Genomic DNA, 22,811 nt, shown 5'->3' on the forward strand with positions numbered 1-22,811 from the left:
TACTGTAAGCAAATACTAGAGGTATCACTAAACATTTTAGAGGCAAAGTTACATAAATGCATTAAAAATTTTATATAATACAGTCATTAGTTAGATATTAACCAGCTATTCAGGAGGAGGTTAGATTAATGCAAGTGCTTAGTTCTTAACATGCAGAGTACTTGCAGCCCTAAGGCCTGAAGTATTTATAATTAGCTGTGGAACAAAGGCATGCTGAGTTGTCCTAGCACAGAGATTCATCAGCTTGAACAAGAAGTTTCTAGTAGGTTCCAAGGGTACCATCTGCAGAGATGCCTATCCAAAACAGTAGTCATAACTAACTCTGATCTTTACAGGTGGCCAAGGAAGATGATCTAAACACCACTCTTGCCACAGAGAAGGAAAGAAAATTCAGAATGACACTCAGACTCTGCAAAGGTAAGAAATGCAAGGGCCACCTTCTGCTACTCCACCTTAATACAACAAAACAGATTTTACTGATTCAACTTTAAAAGTTGACAATTAGACTTTTAGACAATTGGACTTTTAGACAATTAGAATTAATTCTTATTAATAACATTTAAATGAGTGAGGTTTCAAGAAAGAAAAAGACAACAAACAAACCCCATAGATATTGCATTTTAAGTCACAATGCAGTTTGCAGCATTTTCTGCTCCTGCTCAGAGACTGGAAGAAAACTCAGACCGTGGTCTGGAGACAGATAAGAGACACACGCATGTACAGAGCCATACATTAAAAGTTTCAAGCAAAAGCATAACTTGAAGAAAGTGTATCTTATTATTGGCAATAGGCAGTGCAATCCAAAGGGAGCCAATATAATAGACTACACAAACTTTGGATCAAATCTATGAAGTTAATACTACAAACCACTCTAATAAAAGTTTCCATAAAACAAAGCTATGTGAAGTAAATGTTGCAAGAAACTGTGAGTATCTGTCAAAGGTGAAACCCCCAAGGACAAAACAAGATTGGAGGAACTGATTTTGATTACACCATTGACTGCAGTTTTAAAGGAGGCTGACTGGGGGAAATCAAAATAAAGTCACTGCGGCACATTTAAAAACACTACAGAACAAAAATCTTACAAACACAGCTGTCTCTCTTTGCCAGTAGACATTGTCACAGAATATAGTTTTTGAATCCAAGACCTCTTCACTGCTTGTATTAAACCTTGGTATCCTCTACAAATAGACAGAGGGCCCCTACTGGATGACTCCTAAAAGCCATTCTGCTTAACAACAGTGCTCCAGTTCTTTGCTTCCTATGCATCCCCTCTATTCTCACTCACCTTGTCACTCTGTCTTACTGCTAAACCTCTGTGAAAAAGCTGGTGTAGAGATGGTTTACAGACACTGTTTATGGGCTGCAGAGAAAGGCATCGGGGCATGCTTATTAACAGGGGTATAACTGAGGAAGAAAGATATAAGAAAAAACACCCCCAAAAAATCCAAAAGAAGAAAAAAGAAGCATGGCAGAAGTTATATTGGGTTTGAACATTACTCTCCATTTCCTCCAGTACGATTTCTTCTCACTGTTGTGGTTTTTTACAGCACTTACTTTTTTCAGCATATTATCCTGAGCTATCCAAGCCTTTTAACCCCAAATCCATGGCTTCACTCCCTTTCAATCACCATTCTCAAATTCAGCCCTTATTAGTAATTCAACAGAAATATTAACATGCTGTTCTCTTTCATCCTTTTATTTTTTTTATTTCTACCTATTTTAACAGCAGTCATCAGTTTTAACTCTTCAGAACAGCAAGCATGCCGCAGTAATTACAATGTTCTCCTTCAACATCCCTACCATAATTTCACTGTCCCTCTGCTTTCCTGACTTAAATCAAATACCAACCTAATACCAGTTTCTCGCCATTTTGTCCTAGGCTTACAAATCCAAGATGTAAATATTCCATTTCCAAATATAATCTAGATAATATTCTATCTTGGCCTCTGCCAAGTGTCATTGAACTCAGGGACAAAATTCTACTGCAAGATTTTTTGTATTCTGTCCTTCCCTCACACAGGTACAAAACGTTTAGAACATGGCTGCTGAAAATAAATATTACTTGAAGACAGAACAGGCTGCTCAAATGCTCTAATCTGAAAAGATCTTGTTCTTACAAAGGCTCTATCTTAGCAGAGCCCTCCATGAATGACAAAAGAGGAGTGTGATTCATTTGGCAGCCAAATTATTTTAATCATTCCACAAAGGCATATAAAGCCCAATACACATCACAACTTTTGTCTTCCACAATTGTGTTTCTCTTCCCTTTCATTCAATCATTTTTCTCTAAATTATTAAATCCTTCTTTCCTCTTGTTACAGTTTGGGAATTCTTTGACTATAAGAACTCATAAGAGAAGGTTATAATTAGCAGTAAAAGAAAAAGGGTTGTATAGAAAAGATGGCTTTATGGGAACTGTGACATGGAGGCTATTTCAGGTAACCGAAAAACCCAGCGCTCATGTCACTGGTATGAATTCTTCAGCAAAACTCATCCCAGCCTGTATCTTGCTTACCAGACAGAATGCAGGTGGTTCACTGGCTGACAGATAAAGCCCACAAATTAACACACACAGGCACATGATCAAGCCAGAAAAAAAGAGCAATCTTGATGGCATGAAAAAATACAAAATAATCATTAATGTACAGCTCTAAAAAAAAGTCTTATAATGAGACGAGTTTCAGAGAAAGTTATAGCAATTCAGACTAGCTAGAAAAAGATATTAAAAATTACTATGTTTTTCAAAACAACATGCAGATTTTGTTTCTCACATAGTTTTGAGCCCATCTGACAATTACAGGTCCATGAACTGATTTACAGGTTACTGAAAATGAGAGGAAATTACTAAATGGATAACAAATGACTCGAAGTCAATACACAGTGCAATACTGAGGCTTAATCTGGAATACTATGTATCATTCTTTATCATGTCGTGTCTATCCAGCATGTGAACATATGCTATAAATAAAATACAGAGAAGTGCTACTAGTATTCTCAAGAGAATGAGAGCCTACCTTACATCAATATCTCAAGCAAAGAGAAGACCTTCAATGGCTGTTTAAGAGCAAACATCAAACAGCTTTGATGAAACACCACGGAGAAAAAACAAAAAGCCATCTTAACTCACAAGAAGAGTGCTTGCACAACAGCAAGTGATAAAAACTGGCCATTAATAAATTTAGGATAAAGTGTAAAGGAACATTTCTAACCACAAGAGCAAAGTGATTCTCAAGCAGCATTTGCTGGGCACAGCGACAACACAATGAAGCTTCATAAATGTGAAAGATGGGGCCTGGAAGAGTAGAGGGACTGGAACTATGAACTAAGAGATATTTTCCAAACTCATCTCATGCTCTTGCTTTCTCATTCATAAACAAACCCATACATATACACCCCTCCCACTCCCATGTTAAGCAGCTGCCTTCCCCCCCCCCCCGAGTATTCTGAAGCTACTCAGATTAGCATCTCTGTCTCTTATGGTTGATTAATAATCTGATATTTCTACTTTCTTGTACATAAGTTTTCCCAGCCGCTCCCTCCAAGCACTCTCCTCCCTTGATTCTTTTACATCAGGCAAGCCTTGAATTCATATTGCTGTCTTTCACAGAATGTGGATACTCTCCTGTCTGTAGCTGCCTTCTTTCACGAAGGGTTACTTCTGAGTTGTAATAAGTTAATGTCTCACCTCTTTCCAGTTAAAGGTCACTTCTGAAATTGTGGGATATGAGGAGAAAGAAGGGAAGGGGAAGGGATAGGCACTGAAGTTTACTCAGCCTATTCAAGTGCTTCAAGAACCACAATTTCATAATGTTGCTAAAACCTTCTTTATTCTTGGCATAAGTGCACGTGTGTGTAAGCAGTGGGGAAGGCATCACATTTTTAACTGGAGTGTGAAAAATGCTGTTCATTGAAAGAAAAAAATATGTAGTTATAATTAGAACTGAAAACTAAAACCAACACTTCATTTGATTATACAGAAAAGGCATCACTTGTACACAAGACAGAGCTTTAGGTGGGCCCAGTCTTATCCTCCGTACTTCAACTAACGCTCCTGTTTACTACTCCATAGCTGAGTGATCCCTATAGAGCCAAAGTACTGTGATCAAACTAAGTATTTTTCCAGACTCACAGAATGACTGAACCAGGAAGGCATCTCTGAAGATAGCCTAGTCCAACCCCCTGGGTCAGAGCAGGGTCAGTCAGAGCAGGATACTCAAGGCTGGGTCCAGTTGGCTTTTAATTACATCCAAAGATGAAGGATCCACAAAATCTCTGGACAACCTGTTCCAGTGTTTGACTGGCCTCACGATAAAACGCTTTTTCTTATGCTTAGATGGATTTTCTTGCATTTCAGTACGTGCCGATTGCCTTTCTTCCTTTCACTATCTACTGCCAAGAGGACTCTGGCTATGCTTGCTTTACTCCACCACGTCACGTATTCAGCCACATCAATAACATCACACTGAGCCTTCCCTTCTCCCCACTAAACAGCCCCATCTCTCTCAGGCTCTCCTCAGAAGTCAGGTGCTCCAATTCCCCAACCATCTTCATAGCCCTTCGCTGGACTCGCTCCAGTATCTCCATCTCTCTCTTGTACGGGAGAACCCAGAACCGGACACAGCACTCCCAATGGGCCTCACCAGAAAGGAGACAAGGACAAGGATCACCCCTCTCCACCTGCCTCCCGCCAATCCTCTGCCTAATGCAGCCCTGGAACCTAGGAGCTGCCTTTGCCACAAGCGCACGTTGCTGCCTCGTGGTCTAATTGGTGTCGCTACCAGGATACCTGGGTCCTTCTCGCCAAAGCTGCTTTCCAGCCACTCGGCCCCAGCCTCCACTGGTGCCTGGGGTTATTCCTCTCCAGGGGCAGGGCTTGGCATTCCCCTTTGTTCACAAAGATACTGTCAGTGCGTTTCTCCAGCCTGTTGAGGCCTCTAGGAATGGCAGCACCACCCTCTGGTGTGTCAAACACTCCTTCGGTTTTGCATCATCTGCAGAGTTGCTGAGAGTGCACTCTGCCCTGTCATCCAGGTCACCAGTAAAGGTGCTGAGCAGCATCAGCCCCATTATCCTCCCCTGCAGCACGTTGCCAGTGACTGGCCTTCAGCCAGAGCTCATGCTGCTGGTCACAACCCTACGAGCCTGGCACTTCAGCCAGTTTTCAGTCCACCTCACTGCCCATTTACCTGCTCTGCACTTCATCCGTTTGTCAATGAGGATGATACAGGAGACAGTGTCAAAAGCTTTGCAGAAGCCAACGTAAACAGTGCCCACTGCACTCCCCTCCTCCACCGAGTCAGTGATCTCACAGTAGAAAACTAGCTGATTGGTTAGACATGACTACGCCTTCAAAAATCCATGCTGACTACTCCCAACCAGCTGCTTCTCCTTCATATCTTTGGAAATGGCTTCCAGGAGGGCAATGTGAGCCTTAAGTTCCCCAAATTCTCCTTCTTTTCCTTCCTGAAGACCTGAATGACTTTTGCTTTCTGCTAGTACCCAGAAGCCTCCCCCAATGTTCTTTCTGATAAAATCCATTTTCTGTCTGGTATTAATCTCCTCTGAGATTTTCTTCTGGAATTGGCATTACAGCAGATCTGTCTACTCTACATCTGACAGAATAAAACAGGTCTCCCAAAACCAAAACACTGCAAATAAAGCTACCCTTACTTTTGCAATCAATCATATCACAGACCAAGTTTCCATGTGAGGGCCAGGAAAAGAAATGAAGCATGTAAGGTGTAACTATTCAAGCAGTTCCAACACTCACTGTTAGAAAGCCATGATTAACTAAAATGCCACCTTTCAGATTAAAATATATTCTTTAGAAAATATATACATCCTGTCAGCTACAATAAAATAGACACCCTATATTATATATATTTAAAAGCATCCAACCTTCCTTTGGGACTATGCTACTACAAAGTTTTTGGCAAGAACCATAGTCTGTCCGCATTAACCTTTACCACAAGGCTGCGTGGCAGAATTGACACCTGAGAATTTACCTTTCCTGAACTCAGGTATAGATGTTATGCTGAAGAACTTTTGACAACAGTTTCCAACAGGTTAAGCTGGAAAAACTGAAAAAGGAAGGAAATGGTACGGGCTAGAAACAGGTGTGAACAAGGCTCTGTAGAAGCTCCCACGTAATCCACCATGTAGTTGGCAGATATTAGAGCACTGCTTTTTCCAACACTGTCAGAGATGCCTGAATTTACATGGGTTGTCCTGTGCCTATTTCAGTTGTGTCTTTTCCTATTTATTCTGTTTCTTTCCTGATCAAACTGTGCTTCCTCAAACTTTGCTTCATCACACGATCCTTACTACTTGCGCGAAAGCAATCTAACACAGTACAAGCTGCACAGCTTTTCTCTCTGCCCGTAAGTGCACTCAGCAGAGAGGAGCTGCAAGGCAACACACCACTGAACACAACTTCAGTTTTGTGCTAGCCTAGGTAGGGTTTCTGCAGTGCACGGAAACGCTTCAGTAACGTTTTAAACAACGTCATTCGGTGCCCTAGCTACATTTCCTGCGATGGTCTGTATACTGGAGTTAGCTTACCATGGATTAATTTTAAAGAAGCTTTTCCAGATACCCTGTAGGTACCCCTTCAATTTAAAAAAAACAAGAACTCTAAAGAAACTGTTCAATTACTCCTTTCTAGTTGTCTCATTTGCTAACAGCTCACTACAAAAACAGAGTTAATTCTAGAATTTTATAACAAAGCAATAGCTATTTGGATCTTAAATACTGCCCTAGTATCTTGCACAACTTACACACCTGCCTGTTATTCTAGCCCTTTCACTTGAGAGTAAGATCTGGATACTAACTACCCTCTGTTTCTTCCACTCACAGAACTCAAACCTTAAACTTCTCTCCTGTCTTCCAAGAGTGCAGAAAATGTACTGGGTAGAGAGGCAGGCTATAACTATAGCCAAGAGCAGCTCCATTTAAAAAAGAGGCATAGCTGTAAATTGCTTGGTGAGAAGAGGAAAAGAAATGGGGAAGGGAAAAAAGGAAAAGACTACATTGCAACAACGTGTGATATATGTAAGAAACAACCAAAGTGGAATTTCCTAAAACATTACCTACTTGCAGACTTCTGCCAGCATAGCTGGAGCAGGAAGACTAGCAGGTGTGATTTGTAACTGAACCGGAAGAAGCCCCTACCACTGACTTAAACTAGCTAAACTGGTTTAACTGATCGAGCTTTTACTGGTACAGCCCTGTTTGCTTGCTGTACAAGGTTCTACTAGATGGCCCTCAAGCAAAGCTTCGCTGTATAGCTGCTTCACAGCAGAAGCTCTCTGGCAGTACATTATATTGACAATCGAAAGAACAACGGTACAGACAGGGCAAAAGAGATTCAAGTTCCTATTGCAAGTGAGGCTGCTCATCCATAATGTTTACAATGAACAATTTGGATTTGTATTATATTATGCTATTTATTTTTGCAGCAGATAATATTCATACCATGGTATGTCCTCACTGAAAGGCACACAGATTCAGAGAAAAAGAAAAAATATTTTAAGTGGCCACTGTTAACATCACAAAAATTGAGGAGCTCTGTTGGTGACACCAAATGATCTTTACCAGACAATTACTATTACGTTGATGGATTGTTTTGGGTTTTTGGGTTTTTGGTTTGGTTTTTTTTTTTTACATATCTAGAAAAGCACTTGCAATTAATGACTCTGTATTTTCACTGAATCATTATTTGTGGCACCTTTTCACAAGCCCTGTTTATGTGCATCTCCCTGAGAGTAGCAGAAATGCAAAAACTTACTACTTTGTGGTAAAGTTCCATAAAATGATGGTGCAATGTAATGGCAGCACAGGGGTAACAATGCTGTTTCAAGGTCAGGTCTCCGCCTGCTACTATGTATCACGCTCCAATGATCCAAACTTCCCTTTTCTTTCAAGCAGTCTCAGCAGCTACTATTAATGGCCTTACCTAAAAATAATTGCCTGTAGCCAGTATTTATCTTTAATTTTGTTGCTTGATCTGATGAGGGGATACTGAGTCTGGGAGCCTAGTAATTTTTTCCAACAACACAATCTAGTAAGAGATAGTAATTTGGCCTCTCCCTGTAAACCTTGTTTTCACTTTATGACCATCTGAAAACATCAGTAGGAAACAAATACATCTGTAGGAAACAAACACTCATTAGCAAATGCTGGTGGTGTTGGTTAAAACTCAAATCCCATTTCCCTGTCTGTCTCTCCACATACATTCTTCAATGGTAGGAGCTGAGTAGCACAGACAGGCTCAAAGGCATGACCAAGAAAGCCTCCACTAATATAACCAGTCTTCAAATTAAAACCACTGTCTAACACAGCTATAATAAATATTCTCTCTCATTCTTTGTAGTGCTTAGTGTCATGGAGCTGCAATCTGACAGCAGAGGGCATGGCACAGAGACTGGAGAGGCAGGTTACCAACACATTAAAAGTTACTCCAGGCATGAGCAAGGATGCCCTGAAGGAGTTCTTCAACACTGTAACTTGTACACCCAGTTTCAGCTTCATGAGAAAATAAAACCCACACAGAAGTTGCCAGGTGGGGGAGGAGGAAAAGAAGGGCAGCTTCTAATGGAAACACACACGAATCTCAGGAAAAACTGCTGGGGAGGAGAGTATATTCACTCTAAAGAGACCAAACAAAAATCACCCTTTTCTAAATATCTGAATACTCACTAGGGAAACAATGAAAAGGTGAAAATCCCAGCACAAAGAAATGGGGTCAATATTACAGAGCATCACTGCAAGTGTCACCAAGGTTCAGAAGGGTGAGCAACACACATTCTACTTTTCCTGTAAAAACTCTCTTTCAGATATAAAAGATCAGCCTTATACAATGGCTTAGTGGAAGAAAAAAGGTTGAATTAATGAATGAGACCAGAGAATACATTTCCTTTCTTTCTATTTTGTAAAATAAAAGTCCCTTTAGAAATAATTTCCGATACATTGACTTGTATGTTCTGGTTTTAGACCTGATGTCCATTTCTGCATACCACACACATACCTTATGCATGCCTGCTACATGCACATACTTCTATTTCTGAAAACATTTTAAAAGGGACTATATTTTTTAAAATGAGCTTTTATTTTACAGTTTAATGAGGCATTCCTCTTCCTCCACTTACTCAAGATTTTCCTCTGATGTCCACCAGACAGTTTGCCCAGATTCTCCAAAAAATTTTCATACTGTCTGAAAGGCTACACAAGTTCAAATGACCCACTAAAAACATGTGGGCTGACAACACAGAAATTGGTAAGTCTTCTACACAGAACTGCAGAGCAATTAAGGACTATGAAATGCAGCGCTCAGTCCTGCAACAATTGGTGCACGTAAGCAGTTGTATCCTCCTAGTCACTCCATCAACTTCAGTAAAGTACTTTTATTGGGAATTTATTTCTGTACAATACTTTTTTAAAGAATCTGCCTTCATCTGTTCAGTTAAGGAGGTTTCAAATTACATATGATCTTTCCTTCAGCAGGGGAAAATGCTGGCGATATCTCACAGCAAGCTAACACGAATCCTAACTCCTTCTAGGACTTTAGTTTAGCTTTAGCATTCTGTGCATTTACAAAACATCAGTAACAAACCAGGTTTTGGTTTTGAGTTAACCGTCATTATTTGTAACAATCTGTTCACAAAAACTGATAAACTCAAATTCACAACCATAGACCTTCAGATGCTTTCAGTTTGAAAGTACAGATCCCACAGAGTCAAAGGAAGGTAAATAGATAAAAGTACACCACAGAGCATCATGAATTGACTGAAGGTCACAAAATGAAGAAGCTGTGTGGGAACAGAGGAAAACAACTGAGTGTATGCCCTTTTGTACACACGCAACAGTACCTTAACATGGCAGTTCTGAATTACCGGTGTTTTGCCATCTGTATTTCTCTAATTCAACCCAGGATGCAGAATAACTCAGGTCATCTTAGAAGAATTATTTGCAGCCAAAAGGATAAAAAGGAGTTTAATTTGGTTTGTGTTTTCAATTAATAAGTAAATACTGACAGGTAAGTCAGACTGCTTAAACTCACCTAAGCATGTCTAAAAGGGAAACCAAGGTTTAGTGAAGCTGCTTATTGTGAACCGGCCAAAATAATGGAAATAACTTGTAACCATAAGCAATCATGCAAGCTATGAAAGAAGTTTCTGTTTTAGAGACAGTTTCTGTTGGAATGGTGGTTTTAATCAGGGTTTTTGATAATACTGGTCTATATTCTCTGGAAGAATGAGTACTAAATTAATCTTTCAAAGGGTGCAGTGAGTCCCCATGCAGTGGGAAATTGAGAGATCACGGTTTTGTGAAGCAGCAGATACATGTACTCAACACCTTGCACAGTCCTGAATGACTTGTGATGCATTTATTTCTCTCAATATTCCCAGTTTAAAAAAAAAAAAAAAAAAATCAGTAAAAGCAGAAGTCATTACCACCTTCTGTAGATACGACAGGTTTGCCTTGTTCCTTCTCCCTGGGTGGGAGGCACCAACGTCACTTTTAAAAATGTATGCTCTGCTTGTTTATTCCCTTCCATCCCTCACCACCTCCCGTCACAACTATCAGCTCTTAAGTATCCATCACCTAAGAAGTCTGAAGTCAAAGTAAATAACTCATTGTTACACAATGGTAGTTTACTTGCACCTTTGCCTTTTCCAAGGGTAACTGAATGGCTACCAGTGCCTCTGTATAAACAATAATATATTTCATATGGCTGTAAAAGAGCCAAAAAATGAGGATTAAGAAACTCGCATATACTCATCTTGTTCCAACTCTGAAGAGAACAACATGTGCTGATCATAATTCTGAACTGCTCTAATATACTTTGTCATATTATGATTTTACTAACAGTGCCAGTGAAATTCTAGTGGAGTAAATAATTAGGTGATGGCAGGAAATGGGGGACCCTCTAAGGACCCTGTCTCCACCATCAGTTTCCCAAATAGCTCCCAAAAGATTCTAGGATGGAACTGCAGCACTTACAGACACTGAATACAAAAGATATCTCATTAGTTAAAAACCACTTCTAATAGCAAATAACGCAAATAGTTTGCCATTCCAGTTGATATGCACTTTATAAAAGCATGAAAGCTGTTAAGCGGTCTACACATGATACTTCAAATTAAAAAAGTACTTTACATAGAAGTAAAACCCCAAAACAGTGAAGAAAACCCAAACAAATAAAAAAATCAACACCACCAAATAACCCCCTCCACATACGCACATATACCTACTGTTAATAAATTACAGTATTTGATCAGGACAGGAACATTCAAAAGTAAGCAGTCTCATTAAGTCATGACAGCAGCAGTTAGAACAGCTAGTCTTACAATTCCTGATAGCTTTCCTTTTCCCACATGTCCCTCTTGCTCTCATCCGCATTCTTACTGTTAACGTTACTTAACATTTAAGTAATACAAACTGAAAGACAATCAGTAGATTTAGTCTGGATACAGGCTGGATCATTCTAATGGAGTAAATGGAATAGCTGGCATACTAAGCTTGAATGCAAGCACAACCCTTCACAATTACAATTACTAAATGCTGTACTTACACCACAGGCATCCAGAATACTGTTTCTCTTATATCCTTTTTTGAAAACAAACATTAAAAACATCAAAATCAAATGTTTCCTAAAGTTGAGGGAAACCATCTCAGGCCTGTGCAATTAAATTGCAAGAAAGGTGGAGTTATCAACAAGTATTCTCACACTAGCTTCAAACAGCAGCAGGACTGAACTGCAGTTCAGTTTCTAGGGGCTTGCATTTTCTGTTACTGTGTTCTAAGAATTCTAGCGAGGTTTTTTGTCCTGTCAAGAAAAAGCAGATACACGGATGTACTCTCTGTAAATCCAAACCTGTAGAAGTACATTTTGCAAGACATTTGAATGCAAATGCTGCTAAGCATCTCTACAGATTTTACCTACAGTTTCTCACAGCAGCCTGCTCCAGCAAAACAATTGCCAGAACAAGTGTAAAAATTAATCAGATCTAAATACATGGATTACTAACATATGCACCCACACATAAACAAGCTAGAGAGAAAACAAAAACATCTAGAGCTTGGAAAGTTGCCGGGGAAGGGGCGCGGGGGAAAGAAACTGACTTCAGGAAAGAGAAAGTATGAGGTCAGAACACCTGGACACCTTCTCTTTGCCTCCCAACCTTTCAGGACTACGTTGCAGAAACGCTGTCAACCGTTTCATCCTCCCAATTCTATAAATCCTTTTAGAAACTACATTAAGAGGCTATTGCCAAAACCACATTGACTTCCCTGTGTAACACACATTTCCAAATAACAAGACATAAACAAGTTCTGAAGAAATTGAAGCTGTTTTAAAGAATTATGATATTACAGCCCCAAAGAAGTTGTATCTTTGAAAATATAACTTCTAGATAGCATGTTCAGTCCTTCTTTCAATCTCTGATTAGGTTCTCCTCCTCCTCATGGCTTGGAGCCTCAGGAAGCGGGGGCGGGGTGGGGCGGGGTGGGGGAAGAAGTGTTTAGTTTCCATTTCAGCATCAAATTATCATTTTTTAAAAATCTACAATTTAAACAACAGTGTATTTTAAATGAACACACTCTTACTGAGATTTTCTTAAGAATACAAACGACAAACCTGAGCAAAACGAGGAAATAGTTAAGTCTCCTTAGTATATAAATTTATAGTACCTATACCGAACCTTATCAGTGAAGCAATAGTCTCTGTATTTAAATAAGATTTTTTTTAAATTAAACATCAGCACTTACAATGCATATTAAAGAACGAAAAGCAATACATTTTCTTTTCAAACTCAAATTTTCACCAGTTCTATCAACATATAATTACAATTAAGCCACTGCCTTTTCAGCAGGTTACATTTTACTAATAACTTGTTGCAATATAAAGTACAAGTCACTACAAGCTAATAAAAACCTTAACACTGAAGCTTCACATTACCATGTGTCCACTGCATGACCACCACATGCATTTTAAGCCCTCTCACTTTTGCATAGTTCATCCAACAACTGACAGCCCCAAACAGCAACCCTTCTTTCCTCTCTGTTCCCCACCCCTCCCCAAGTAATCCTCCCCTCAAAGCCTGGCATCAAAACATATCCAACAAACTGATCACCACAGGACAGCCAACACCACACCTGCCCCCATGACAAACATACAGGATCCATTCTGCTGACTGCAATGAGCACGGCACCCTTCCCATTCAGTCTGAGAATATCACCAGTTCCCTGTGACAGGGAATGGGAAAAAGCCTCTGTAGCTGCCAGGGAGTCTAACATCACTTCCAGGCCAACCACCCAGGGCAACTGCCTCACTGGGAGCTCCCCCCACCTCCTCTGAAGCAAGACAAACAGGTTGAGGCATGACATTATTTGTAATCATGCCCTGGGCATCCAGGATGGCCCAGAGTGCTGCTGCTGTTCTGTGCTGAATTCCCTTTGAAGAGCAAACACTGCCAAGTCAGAGACTATTGACTGGTATAAGACCACCTTGGTGGATCTGTCTTTGGTGGGGAGATGGGCTGGGAGAGGGAGAAAGACTTCTTTTACTAGTTTTGCTTTCATCATTGTAAGAGTAATAGCAGCAATAATAAATAACAACGCACCAGTGTGCTATGTTTCTCCCCACAAATCTTCATTGCTGTTGACAGAAACAAAAGCTCAAAGACAACATTTTCAGATGATAGAACCCATCTGAAAGTTTCTTTCACCAACTGTATTCTCTTGTATTTCACCATAAGGGTAACAACTTTAATGGTCATACCCAGGACTTGAAATAAGAAACTAGTACTCCTGGCTGTCATTCCCAAGGCAACATAACAGTTAGCATGCCACAATCTAAAACATTTCCTAAGAACAGATATGTAGACAGTATTCTAGGAAGATTTTCAACAAAAAAGCTCAGTAATTGAATTGCAAATACCTGCCAAGAGAAAAAGAAAAGCCTGTAATGATTCACTGACCCGTAAAGCAAGTTATCTTTTCAGGTACAGACAGAAATAACACTGCTTTCCCTAGTTTTCATACAACCTCGGTGCCTCATCAGATGCCACAACTTTGAGAAGTGGCTGCTTAGGCAAAGCTGACCCAGGCATCACTTAATTAATAGTTTTCAGGGTACTTAGGAGAGCAGTGAAGGCAATATGAACCTACAAGACCGAAGCAAAAGGTGGGCACAGCAGTATCGGAGCATGCAGTGGCAAAGCAGGAGGAAGGGACAACAGGAGTTGGTCAGTTCTCCAACCTGATGGGTACCAAGCAGCAGCCAGAGGGCTGGGGAAGCAAAAAGCACTTCAGGAACCAGAGTATTCCAGGACATGGGGAATATTCTCTTTTCCCTCCCAGGAGCCAAACTACAGCTGTAAAGAGCCCCTGCATGTGCACAGGCCCAGTCTTATGATAGGTTTTAGGGCAGCACTAAAAGGAACGGGTAGGGGAATATGAGGTGCGTAGCAAGCACAAGGGTCTCGGCTTCACTCATGATTCCCTGCAGCCTCTGACTGGTTGTAAAGATTAAACCCAATGAAACAAAACCTACGGAGCAGAAAATTAAATCACAAGCAACAGATAAGGATCTCCACCATGTATGTATGATTCAACATAAACATCCCTGACATGCTACAACTAATTTGCTCTATTTAAAGATTGTGTTCTGCTTATGCAACAAGAAATCCAGGTTGCTGTTCTGACCTGAGTTACACAAACCCCCTCTGTCCTGTTTCATTGATTCTAAAACCCAAGCTATACACTACACCACCACACTTCTTGCTAATTTTAAAAGAAATTTACCTCCCCAATTCTGCTAGCAATATTGGCAAGTCCTCTGGAGTACTGACAAGCCTGAAGGTTGTCACATGCAGCACATACAGTTTACCAGTATAACACTACCCAATCCCACATAGAATTGGGTTCGTAAATTAAAACCGGCAAGCATGGCTCTGCACCACAGTTTCCTGCTTTCTACATCTTCATCTGCTATCAGCAAAATCTAACTGTCTCAGATGCTGTCACACTTACAAAGTTTTACACTGCAGAGCATGGTTAGACAAGGAATTTGTTAAAATAAGACCAGAAAAAAAAAACCAAACTCAAAAGCCTCCTGTCTGTCTCCTAATGGCATTTTAAAAAGCCCCTAATATACTACACATCATCCACACTTCCTTTTTTTCCTGATTATAGAAGTAAGGAATTTGGATTTCAGGTTTATGTTTTCAAGCTAGAAAGATATCAAAGACTAACTTTATATACCATGCAAATGAACTACACTGCAATCACACCTGCTACCTCTTCTTTTTCAACTGCATAACTGAGGAGTAAAACAGACAACCAGGAACAATATGTAATTCTCCACTCATATTTCTATTTCTCTACCTGAAAAATTGAAAGAAAACAGAAAAATGACAACCAAATATGCATTTCATACATTTCTTACACTAAATTCAGCATCACTATCTCTAACAAAAGTAGATATCTACAAAGGCTGACAGAGGTAAATTAGATTTTAAAAGAGGGACCAAAGAATTTTCTCACATTTAGACAAACTTCTCCCACTAAGATCTTCCAAGTTAGATGCAGACTAATAGGCAGTGAAAACAGAAAGAGAAAAGAAATTTCAAATACCTTTTCTGTTACACCTTGCATATTGAACTGCAGAGCGTAAGAAGGGTATGAATCTGTGCTTTTTCGTGTTTGTATGTATAAAAATATATAAAACCCAGAGCAGTTGTTTTGCAGATTCAAGAGCAGGAAGCACCTCTGATACAACTTCACAGTGAAAGTCCCCTGAAAAAAATAACTGCACATGTATTGCATACATATCATTGTGACCTCCCCTTTCCTCTGTCTTTCTCACATCTGTCTTCAGCCAACTCCTCTTCAATGGTCTCCTAAACTGCATTTATTCTGTGAAATTTAAAACCAGTTTTGCTACAGGGAACTCCAAATGTCTTTTCCACATCACAACCTAGAACTCCCTTGAAAAACATTTTTTTTATTTTCTTAAGTGACACTTTGTATTAATGTCTTTTCAAAAACATTCCAATATACTGCATTTCCCTAATTTTTTCATTTCTGATTTGTACATCTTTTCTTCCAAACTCTTTTCTCTTCAAACTGCACTTCCAGAATCTATGCACACCTGCTAATCAAGACCGCTCAGGCCTCTTTGCTATGTTAATTCAGTGGTTTCAATTCAGCCCAAACATTCAATTTTTGCAAAACCCAACAGTAATGAATTTTTTCAAAAGGAAATCAAATCACAGGAAGGAAAAGCTATCTTCCATGAGAAATTATTCCTTCCATTTAAAGATAGAATGCAAGTACCTCAAGAGTTTAATTCCATAACTGAAAGAGAAAGTTTACAATTACTTAGTGGATGGAATGATTACGCTCAACAAGCTTTCTAACGGGACTGCTGTTAGGTTTGGCTATAGCTCTCCAGATACAAGGGGATTTACACAAGAAAAACTGAAGAAAAATAAAGGTTTTCACTCAAGATAATCACAAACTAACTATTCTTTTAGGAAGTTTGTATCTTTTATGCCATGTGACCTAATTTAGAGAGGGAATGCTCAACTATGAAAAACACACTTGACTTTGCATTCAAGCTGAGAATGAGGAAGAATTTAATGAGGTTTTTAGTTCTTTAGAAAACAGCCTTAGATGCTGATTTAAAAAGAAAAAAAAAGGGGGGGGGGAGCAAAGAGCAGGTAGTGGTATTTTATGAATACACAAAATCCAGAACATTTATTGTTGTTTTAGAACTTTCTATAGACAAAAAGCTATTTATTTTCCAATTATATGACAGGATGCCACAGTTTGAAGTCATTTTGGAAAGAAGGGGCCTTAAAAATCAGGTACTAAGGGGAAGAACTTGCAAACCTTCATACTTAGATTATGATGTTTTCGTAACATAAATTCATAGGCCACATTTATTTAGGACACCAAATCCAACACCTCCTAAAATCAGTAGCAGATTTCAAATATCAGCGTGAAGAAAGCTTAAGAGGAAGTCTGCTTTTGTCCCACAGAACTTCACAGTTTATCAGAGTTCAAGCAGAAAAATATTATCAATACACAAGTCCCAAAATATTTTCTTCCCCCTACCCCAAAGTGTGGATTTTCAGAGGTTAACAAGAAACAGGGTATCAATCTTCCTCTTCCAATCCCTTTCACCTCATTTCTTCTTGGCAATAGCAACAACAAGGATTAGGACACGAGTATGTTTGTCCCCACAAGAACACCTGAGGCTCCTGTGTGTACCCCCACACCACTATGGGCTCGGTAAGTGTGCCGCCAAACCGCTTCCCCAAATTACCTCGACATATGCAGTGTTGCCGAAGCAAAATGAAATTACTTCATTATGTGCATACGTATAAACATACAACAGGCTCACACAGAAGAAGAAAAAGATACATAAGTATATCAAGGATATAAATCCTTGGAAAGGGGGAAGCCCAGATTAACATAAAACCTGTTTATGTAATTTATTGCAGTTCTTGCTCTCTTTTCCATATTGGAGAGCCAGGTTTATGGAGGTTTATAGAAACTAACAGCCTAGGTCCGCAATGACAAATCAAGGAGGCCCAGAGGTACTGACAGCTAGTCTCATATGTACAGACATAGGCACGCACACACAGATGTCCAGTAAAAAGGGTATATATTTCTAAAACTTTGAATGGCTTTCCTAAAACCAGTATTACTGCAAGTTATTTGGTATAGTACATGAAATACAAAGGAATTTTTAAAAAGTTTTTATAGTCAACTGTTTGGAGAAATCCACTTTAATTATCCTCAACTATTTTACCTAGGAATAAATATTTTCAAAAAACTTCCATAAAACCTAAGAAAGCTTTCTGGAAAAAAAGTAGCAGTTACAGAGGAGAGAAAATATTGCAAATACCATGACATATAAGTTGTTCTAGAATAAGCACTTTGTTCCCAGACCGCAAACAATCGCTGAACGGCAGAGAAATGTAGGGGTAGCTACTTTTATTTTCAGGATATCAAAAATACATTGTCTTTGCAAAGAAAGTAATCTTTTCTTTGTAACATAGCCTCAACAGAACATTGTATTGCAATATATTATGGATTTGGATATAAGAAATATTATGATATAATATATATAAGGCTGATATTAGGCCTAAACAGCACAGTACACAAAACGTATACACACAAGACAAGAACAGTTCCACTTTGTACTCACTCTTACAAAGTTGTCAGGGAACAAACCTCTTCTGCCTTTAAGCTGTCCTTCCCACCAGCCTCCATCATCTTTCTTGATATTGGTGATTATGTCACCTACAGTAATCGTCAGCTCATCATCATGTTGAGCTTTGTAGTCAAACTCCACTATCGCCTCCACTAAAAGAGAAACACATATATTCATAATTATTGACGATGTTTAAGTTTCCATGCCTTTGAATAAGAAAACACCAATCCAATTATATATTCTCAGCAAAAGTAGTATATTCAGCTTAACCAAGAGAGCACATCAAATAAGCAACATGTAATGGTAACGTTTTTTGGGTAAATGCTACAACAAAAAAAACAAAGCACAGGAATGCCCATCATCGTTAAGGCAACAAATGGCATGCATTTTTCTTTACTGTTTAAAGCAAATTAATTTGTGATCCTTCAGCAGTATCTACTCAGGCAGCATTACAAAGGTTTTTTTTATTTCTTGGACAACATTTTAGCTTTTCTTCATGGGACTTCTGAAGCTTTTTATTTCTGGAAAGGTTCTCAAATCCATAAGCATCCCAAGCCACTGTGCTTGCTTTGCTAAATACATCACTCTTAACCTAGTATTTAACAAGAATTTTTGCATCATGCTGAGTTTCACTGTTGTTTATACAGAAATGCAGAGCTTTACTGCATGAACATGCTTTTGCAGGGTTTCAAAGGCAGAAAAATTTACTTTACTCGTGATTATGCATCGAAGGATCTGAAGATTAAATACTCCTGTTGCTCTGAATGCCTGCTATCAAACAGAGGTGTGTTATAAGCTTGCTACCATTATATGGTGTGTCTTTGTCTTCTCCTGGGAAGATTCCCCATCCCTTGAAACTATAAACAAAGCAAAGTTCCTGTAGAGAATTAAGGAAGTCATAAAGACAGCAAAAAAACCTTTGGAGAATCAAAAATAATAGACCTGGAGCATCTGTAAGCCATAGTTATATTTACTGGTTCACCAAATATCTACTAGGAGGGGCCAGATTGGCAAGGTCAAGGATAGTCATATTTGTAAAGCCTTACTGCTGTTTTCTTCAGCAGAAAACCATGCCCCAGGATGTTCCACCAAACACTGAGCACTTCAACCATTGAAACAGCAAAATGAGAACCAGCAATAGATATCTGCTTTCTGCACAAATGACCGTGCTATGTAAAACGTGCAAGATGAGGCCAGCAAACAGGCAATACAGCTCACAAAGCAAAACTAACCATTACACCACAGACAGTAAAAACGTTCTGCCTAAGTAACAGAAGCCCTGAGGACTAAACTGAATTAAGCTGACAGAAAGCAGAGTTATTCCTTTCCACCCCCAAAATGTCACACAAACACAATGCTGAACATCTCCTTCCCTCCCCCACAGCCTGCAAGTCATAGCTAAAAGAGTGTTCTGACTTCCAGAGACATCCCAGACACAAGGCTACGGCTGATAATATTAATCTATTGCTTCTTCTGTGAAGCCCAAAACCATTATAAAAACCCGTTCACAAGAGGCCTGCTAAACTACATAATGAACAGCAAAAGAGAAAGAATGGGACCACACATTACAAGCTGACATGCAAACTTGAAAAATTTGCCACTGAAACATAACTGAAAAATCAGAGTCCTTCAGCCCAGGAGGGACCTCAGGTCACTAGTTCAGCTTCCTGTTCAAAACAAGACCAGCTCTGAGGTCAAACCAGGTTGCTCAGGGCTTCGTCCACGTGGGTCTTGAAAACCTCCAAGGACAGAGGTAAGGCACACAGGGCAACCTGCTCCACTGCTTGACTGGGAGAAAAGTTTTCTTTCTACAGTCCATTGGAACAATTCTTGTTCCAATTTACATCCAGTGGTCTTCTTGTCCCACCATGCACTGCTGTGAAGAGCCTGGCTCCATCTTCTGGATAACCTCCTTGTATGTATTGTAAGGCTGCTCTTAGGATCTCTTGTTTCCTCTTCCCCAAGCCAGACAATTGGAGTTCCTCTAGCCTCAGGTTCCTCCACGTTTTAGCATACTAACTGTTCCACCAATTTTGTAACAACCAGGCTTGAGGAGAGTGCACTCCACTGCCTTCTCCAGTAATTGATAAAGACGTTAAACAGGACAGGTCCCAGAACAGCCCCTGGTAGTACTCCAATTATCATCACCTAGCAAGCAGACTACAGCCCATTAACCACTACCCAAATCATACAACATTTGGGGTTGAAAAGCACCTCTGTAGACCAAACCCCCGTATTCAAAGCAGAGACAGCTGAAGCGCAGATTGCTCAGGGCCTTATGCACCCAGGTTTTGAATAGCTCTAAGGATGGAAATTCTACTGTTCAATCACCCTTAAGGCTAAAAAGGATTTCTTATGCTTAGATGGATTTTCTTGCATTTCAGTACGTGCCGATTGCCTTTCTTCCTTTCACTATCTACTGCCAAGAGGACTCTGGCTATGCTTGCTTTACTCCACCACGTCACGTATTCAGCCACATCAATAAAATCACACTGAGCCTTCCCTTCTCCCCACTAAACAGCCCCATCTCTCTCAGGCTCTCCTCAGAAGTCAGGTGCTCCAATTCCCCAACCATCTTCATAGCCCTTCGCTGGACTCGCTCCAGTATCTCCATCTCTCTCTTGTACGGGAGAACCCAGAACCGGACACAGCACTCCCAATGGGCCTCACCAGAAAGCAGACAAGGACAAGGATCACCCCTCTCCACCTGCCTCCTGCCAATCCTCTGCCTAATGCAGCCCTGGAACCTAGGAGCTGCCTTTGCCACAAGCGCACGTTGCTGCCTCGTGGTCTAATTGGTGTCGCTACCAGGATACCTGGGTCCTTCTCGCCAAAGCTGCTTTCCAGCCACTCGGCCCCAGCCTCCACTGGTGCCTGGGGTTATTCCTCTCCAGGGGCAGGGCTTGGCATTCCCCTTTGTTCACAAAGATACTGTCAGTGCGTTTCTCCAGCCTGTTGAGGCCTCTAGGAATGGCAGCACCACCCTCTGGTGTGTCAAACACTCCTTCGGTTTTGCATCATCTGCAGAGTTGCTGAGAGTGCACTCTGCCCTGTCATCCAGGTCACCAGTAAAGGTGCTGAGCAGCATCAGCCCCATTATCCTCCCCTGCAGCACGTTGCCAGTGACTGGCCTTCAGCCAGAGCTCATGCTGCTGGTCACAACCCTACGAGCCTGGCACTTCAGCCAGTTTTCAGTCCACCTCACTGCCCATTTACCTGCTCTGCACTTCATCCGTTTGTCAATGAGGATGATACAGGAGACAGTGTCAAAAGCTTTGCAGAAGCCAATGTAAACAGTGCCCACTGCACTCCCCTCCTCCACCGAGTCAGTGATCTCACAGTAGAAAACTAGCCGATTAGTTAGACATGACTACGCCTTCAAAAATCCATGCTGACTACTCCCAACCAGCTGCTTCTCCTTCATATCTTTGGAAATGGCTTCCAGGATTATTTGCTCCATCACCTTCCAAGGGGTCATGAGGCTGACCAGCCTGTAGTTCTCCGCAAAAAGGAGGCTTCTTGCTCTTCCTGAAGGCAGGAGTTGTATTTGCTGTCCACCAGTCTTAAGGAACCTCTCCCAGTCACTATGACCTTTCAAAGATTATCAAGCATGGCCACCCAATATCAGTTAGTTCCCTCAGCACATACTCCACCAGGGCCATGGCATTGCACATGTCCAGTTTGTTTAAATATTCCCTAACCAGATTCTCCTCCACTGAGGCTAGGTCCACCCTGCCCTGTACTTTCCCACTGGTTTCAGGGGCCTGAGATTGCTGAAGGCCAGTATTACTATTAAAGACTGAGGTGCATAAGGCATTAAGTACCACTGTGACAAGGCCCACCTTGCCATTCAGGAGCAGGCCCACACTTTTCCAAGTCTTCCTCTTGCTCCTCATGTACCCAATAGAAGTCTTTCTTGTCTTTCTCATCTGTACTACTTTTGACTGGGATAGATTTAGTTTTCTTCATAGCGGCTTGCATAGTGCTGTGTTTTGGATTTGTGACCAAAACAGCGTTGATAACACTCAGCTGTTTTAGCTATTGCTAAAGGATGCTTACACAGCCTTGAGGCCTTCTCTTTTTCTCACACTGCCCTGACAGCGAGTGGGCTGGGGGTGCACAAGAAGCCAGGAGGGGACACAGCTGGGACAGGTGACCCCAACTGACCAAAGGGATATTCCATATCATATGACATCATGCTCAGCAATAAAAGCTGGTGGGAAGAAGGAGGAAGGGGGGACATTTGGAGCTATGGCATTTGCCTTCCCAAGGCACCGTTATGTTTAATGGAGCCCTGTTTTCCTGAAGGTGGCTGAACACCTGCCTGCTGATGGAAAGTAGATAATTAATTCTTTATTTTGCTTTGCTTGCATGAGCGGCATTTGCTTTACTTCTTAAACTGTCTTTATCTCAACCCACAAGTTTTCTTGCTTCTACCCCTTCAATTAGCTTCCCCATCCCTCTGTGGGGGGAGAGAGTGAGCAGTTGTGTGGTGCTGAGCTGCACACTGGGGTTAACCCACAACAACTTCCCTCACCAGATTCAACTCCAGGTGGGCTTTGCCTTTCCTAACCCCATCCAT

The 22,811-nt window shown here is 40.6% G+C and overlaps 1 protein-coding gene across 3 annotated transcripts in view; it reads right to left on the bottom strand.

The window, feature by feature from the left end:
• Positions 1-22,811, bottom strand: part of SH3KBP1 (SH3 domain containing kinase binding protein 1) — a 231,739-nt gene that overhangs the window by 184,765 nt on the left and 24,163 nt on the right. The window contains exon 2 of one of the 3 annotated variants that reach the window (XM_075096619.1): positions 18,250-18,381. The exons of 1 other annotated variant lie outside the window; for it this stretch is intronic. In XM_075096619.1, the coding sequence (XP_074952720.1) occupies positions 18,250-18,291 (42 nt within the window). In that variant the 5' untranslated portion in view covers positions 18,292-18,381. Of the gene's footprint in view, positions 1-18,223; positions 18,382-22,811 lie in introns of all 3 variants that reach the window. One more of the 3 variants, XM_075096609.1, reaches the window with a different exon arrangement.

Source organism: Phalacrocorax aristotelis, chromosome 1 (genome assembly GCF_949628215.1).
Source record: "Phalacrocorax aristotelis chromosome 1, bGulAri2.1, whole genome shotgun sequence".
Lineage (NCBI taxonomy): Eukaryota > Metazoa > Chordata > Aves > Suliformes > Phalacrocoracidae > Phalacrocorax > Phalacrocorax aristotelis.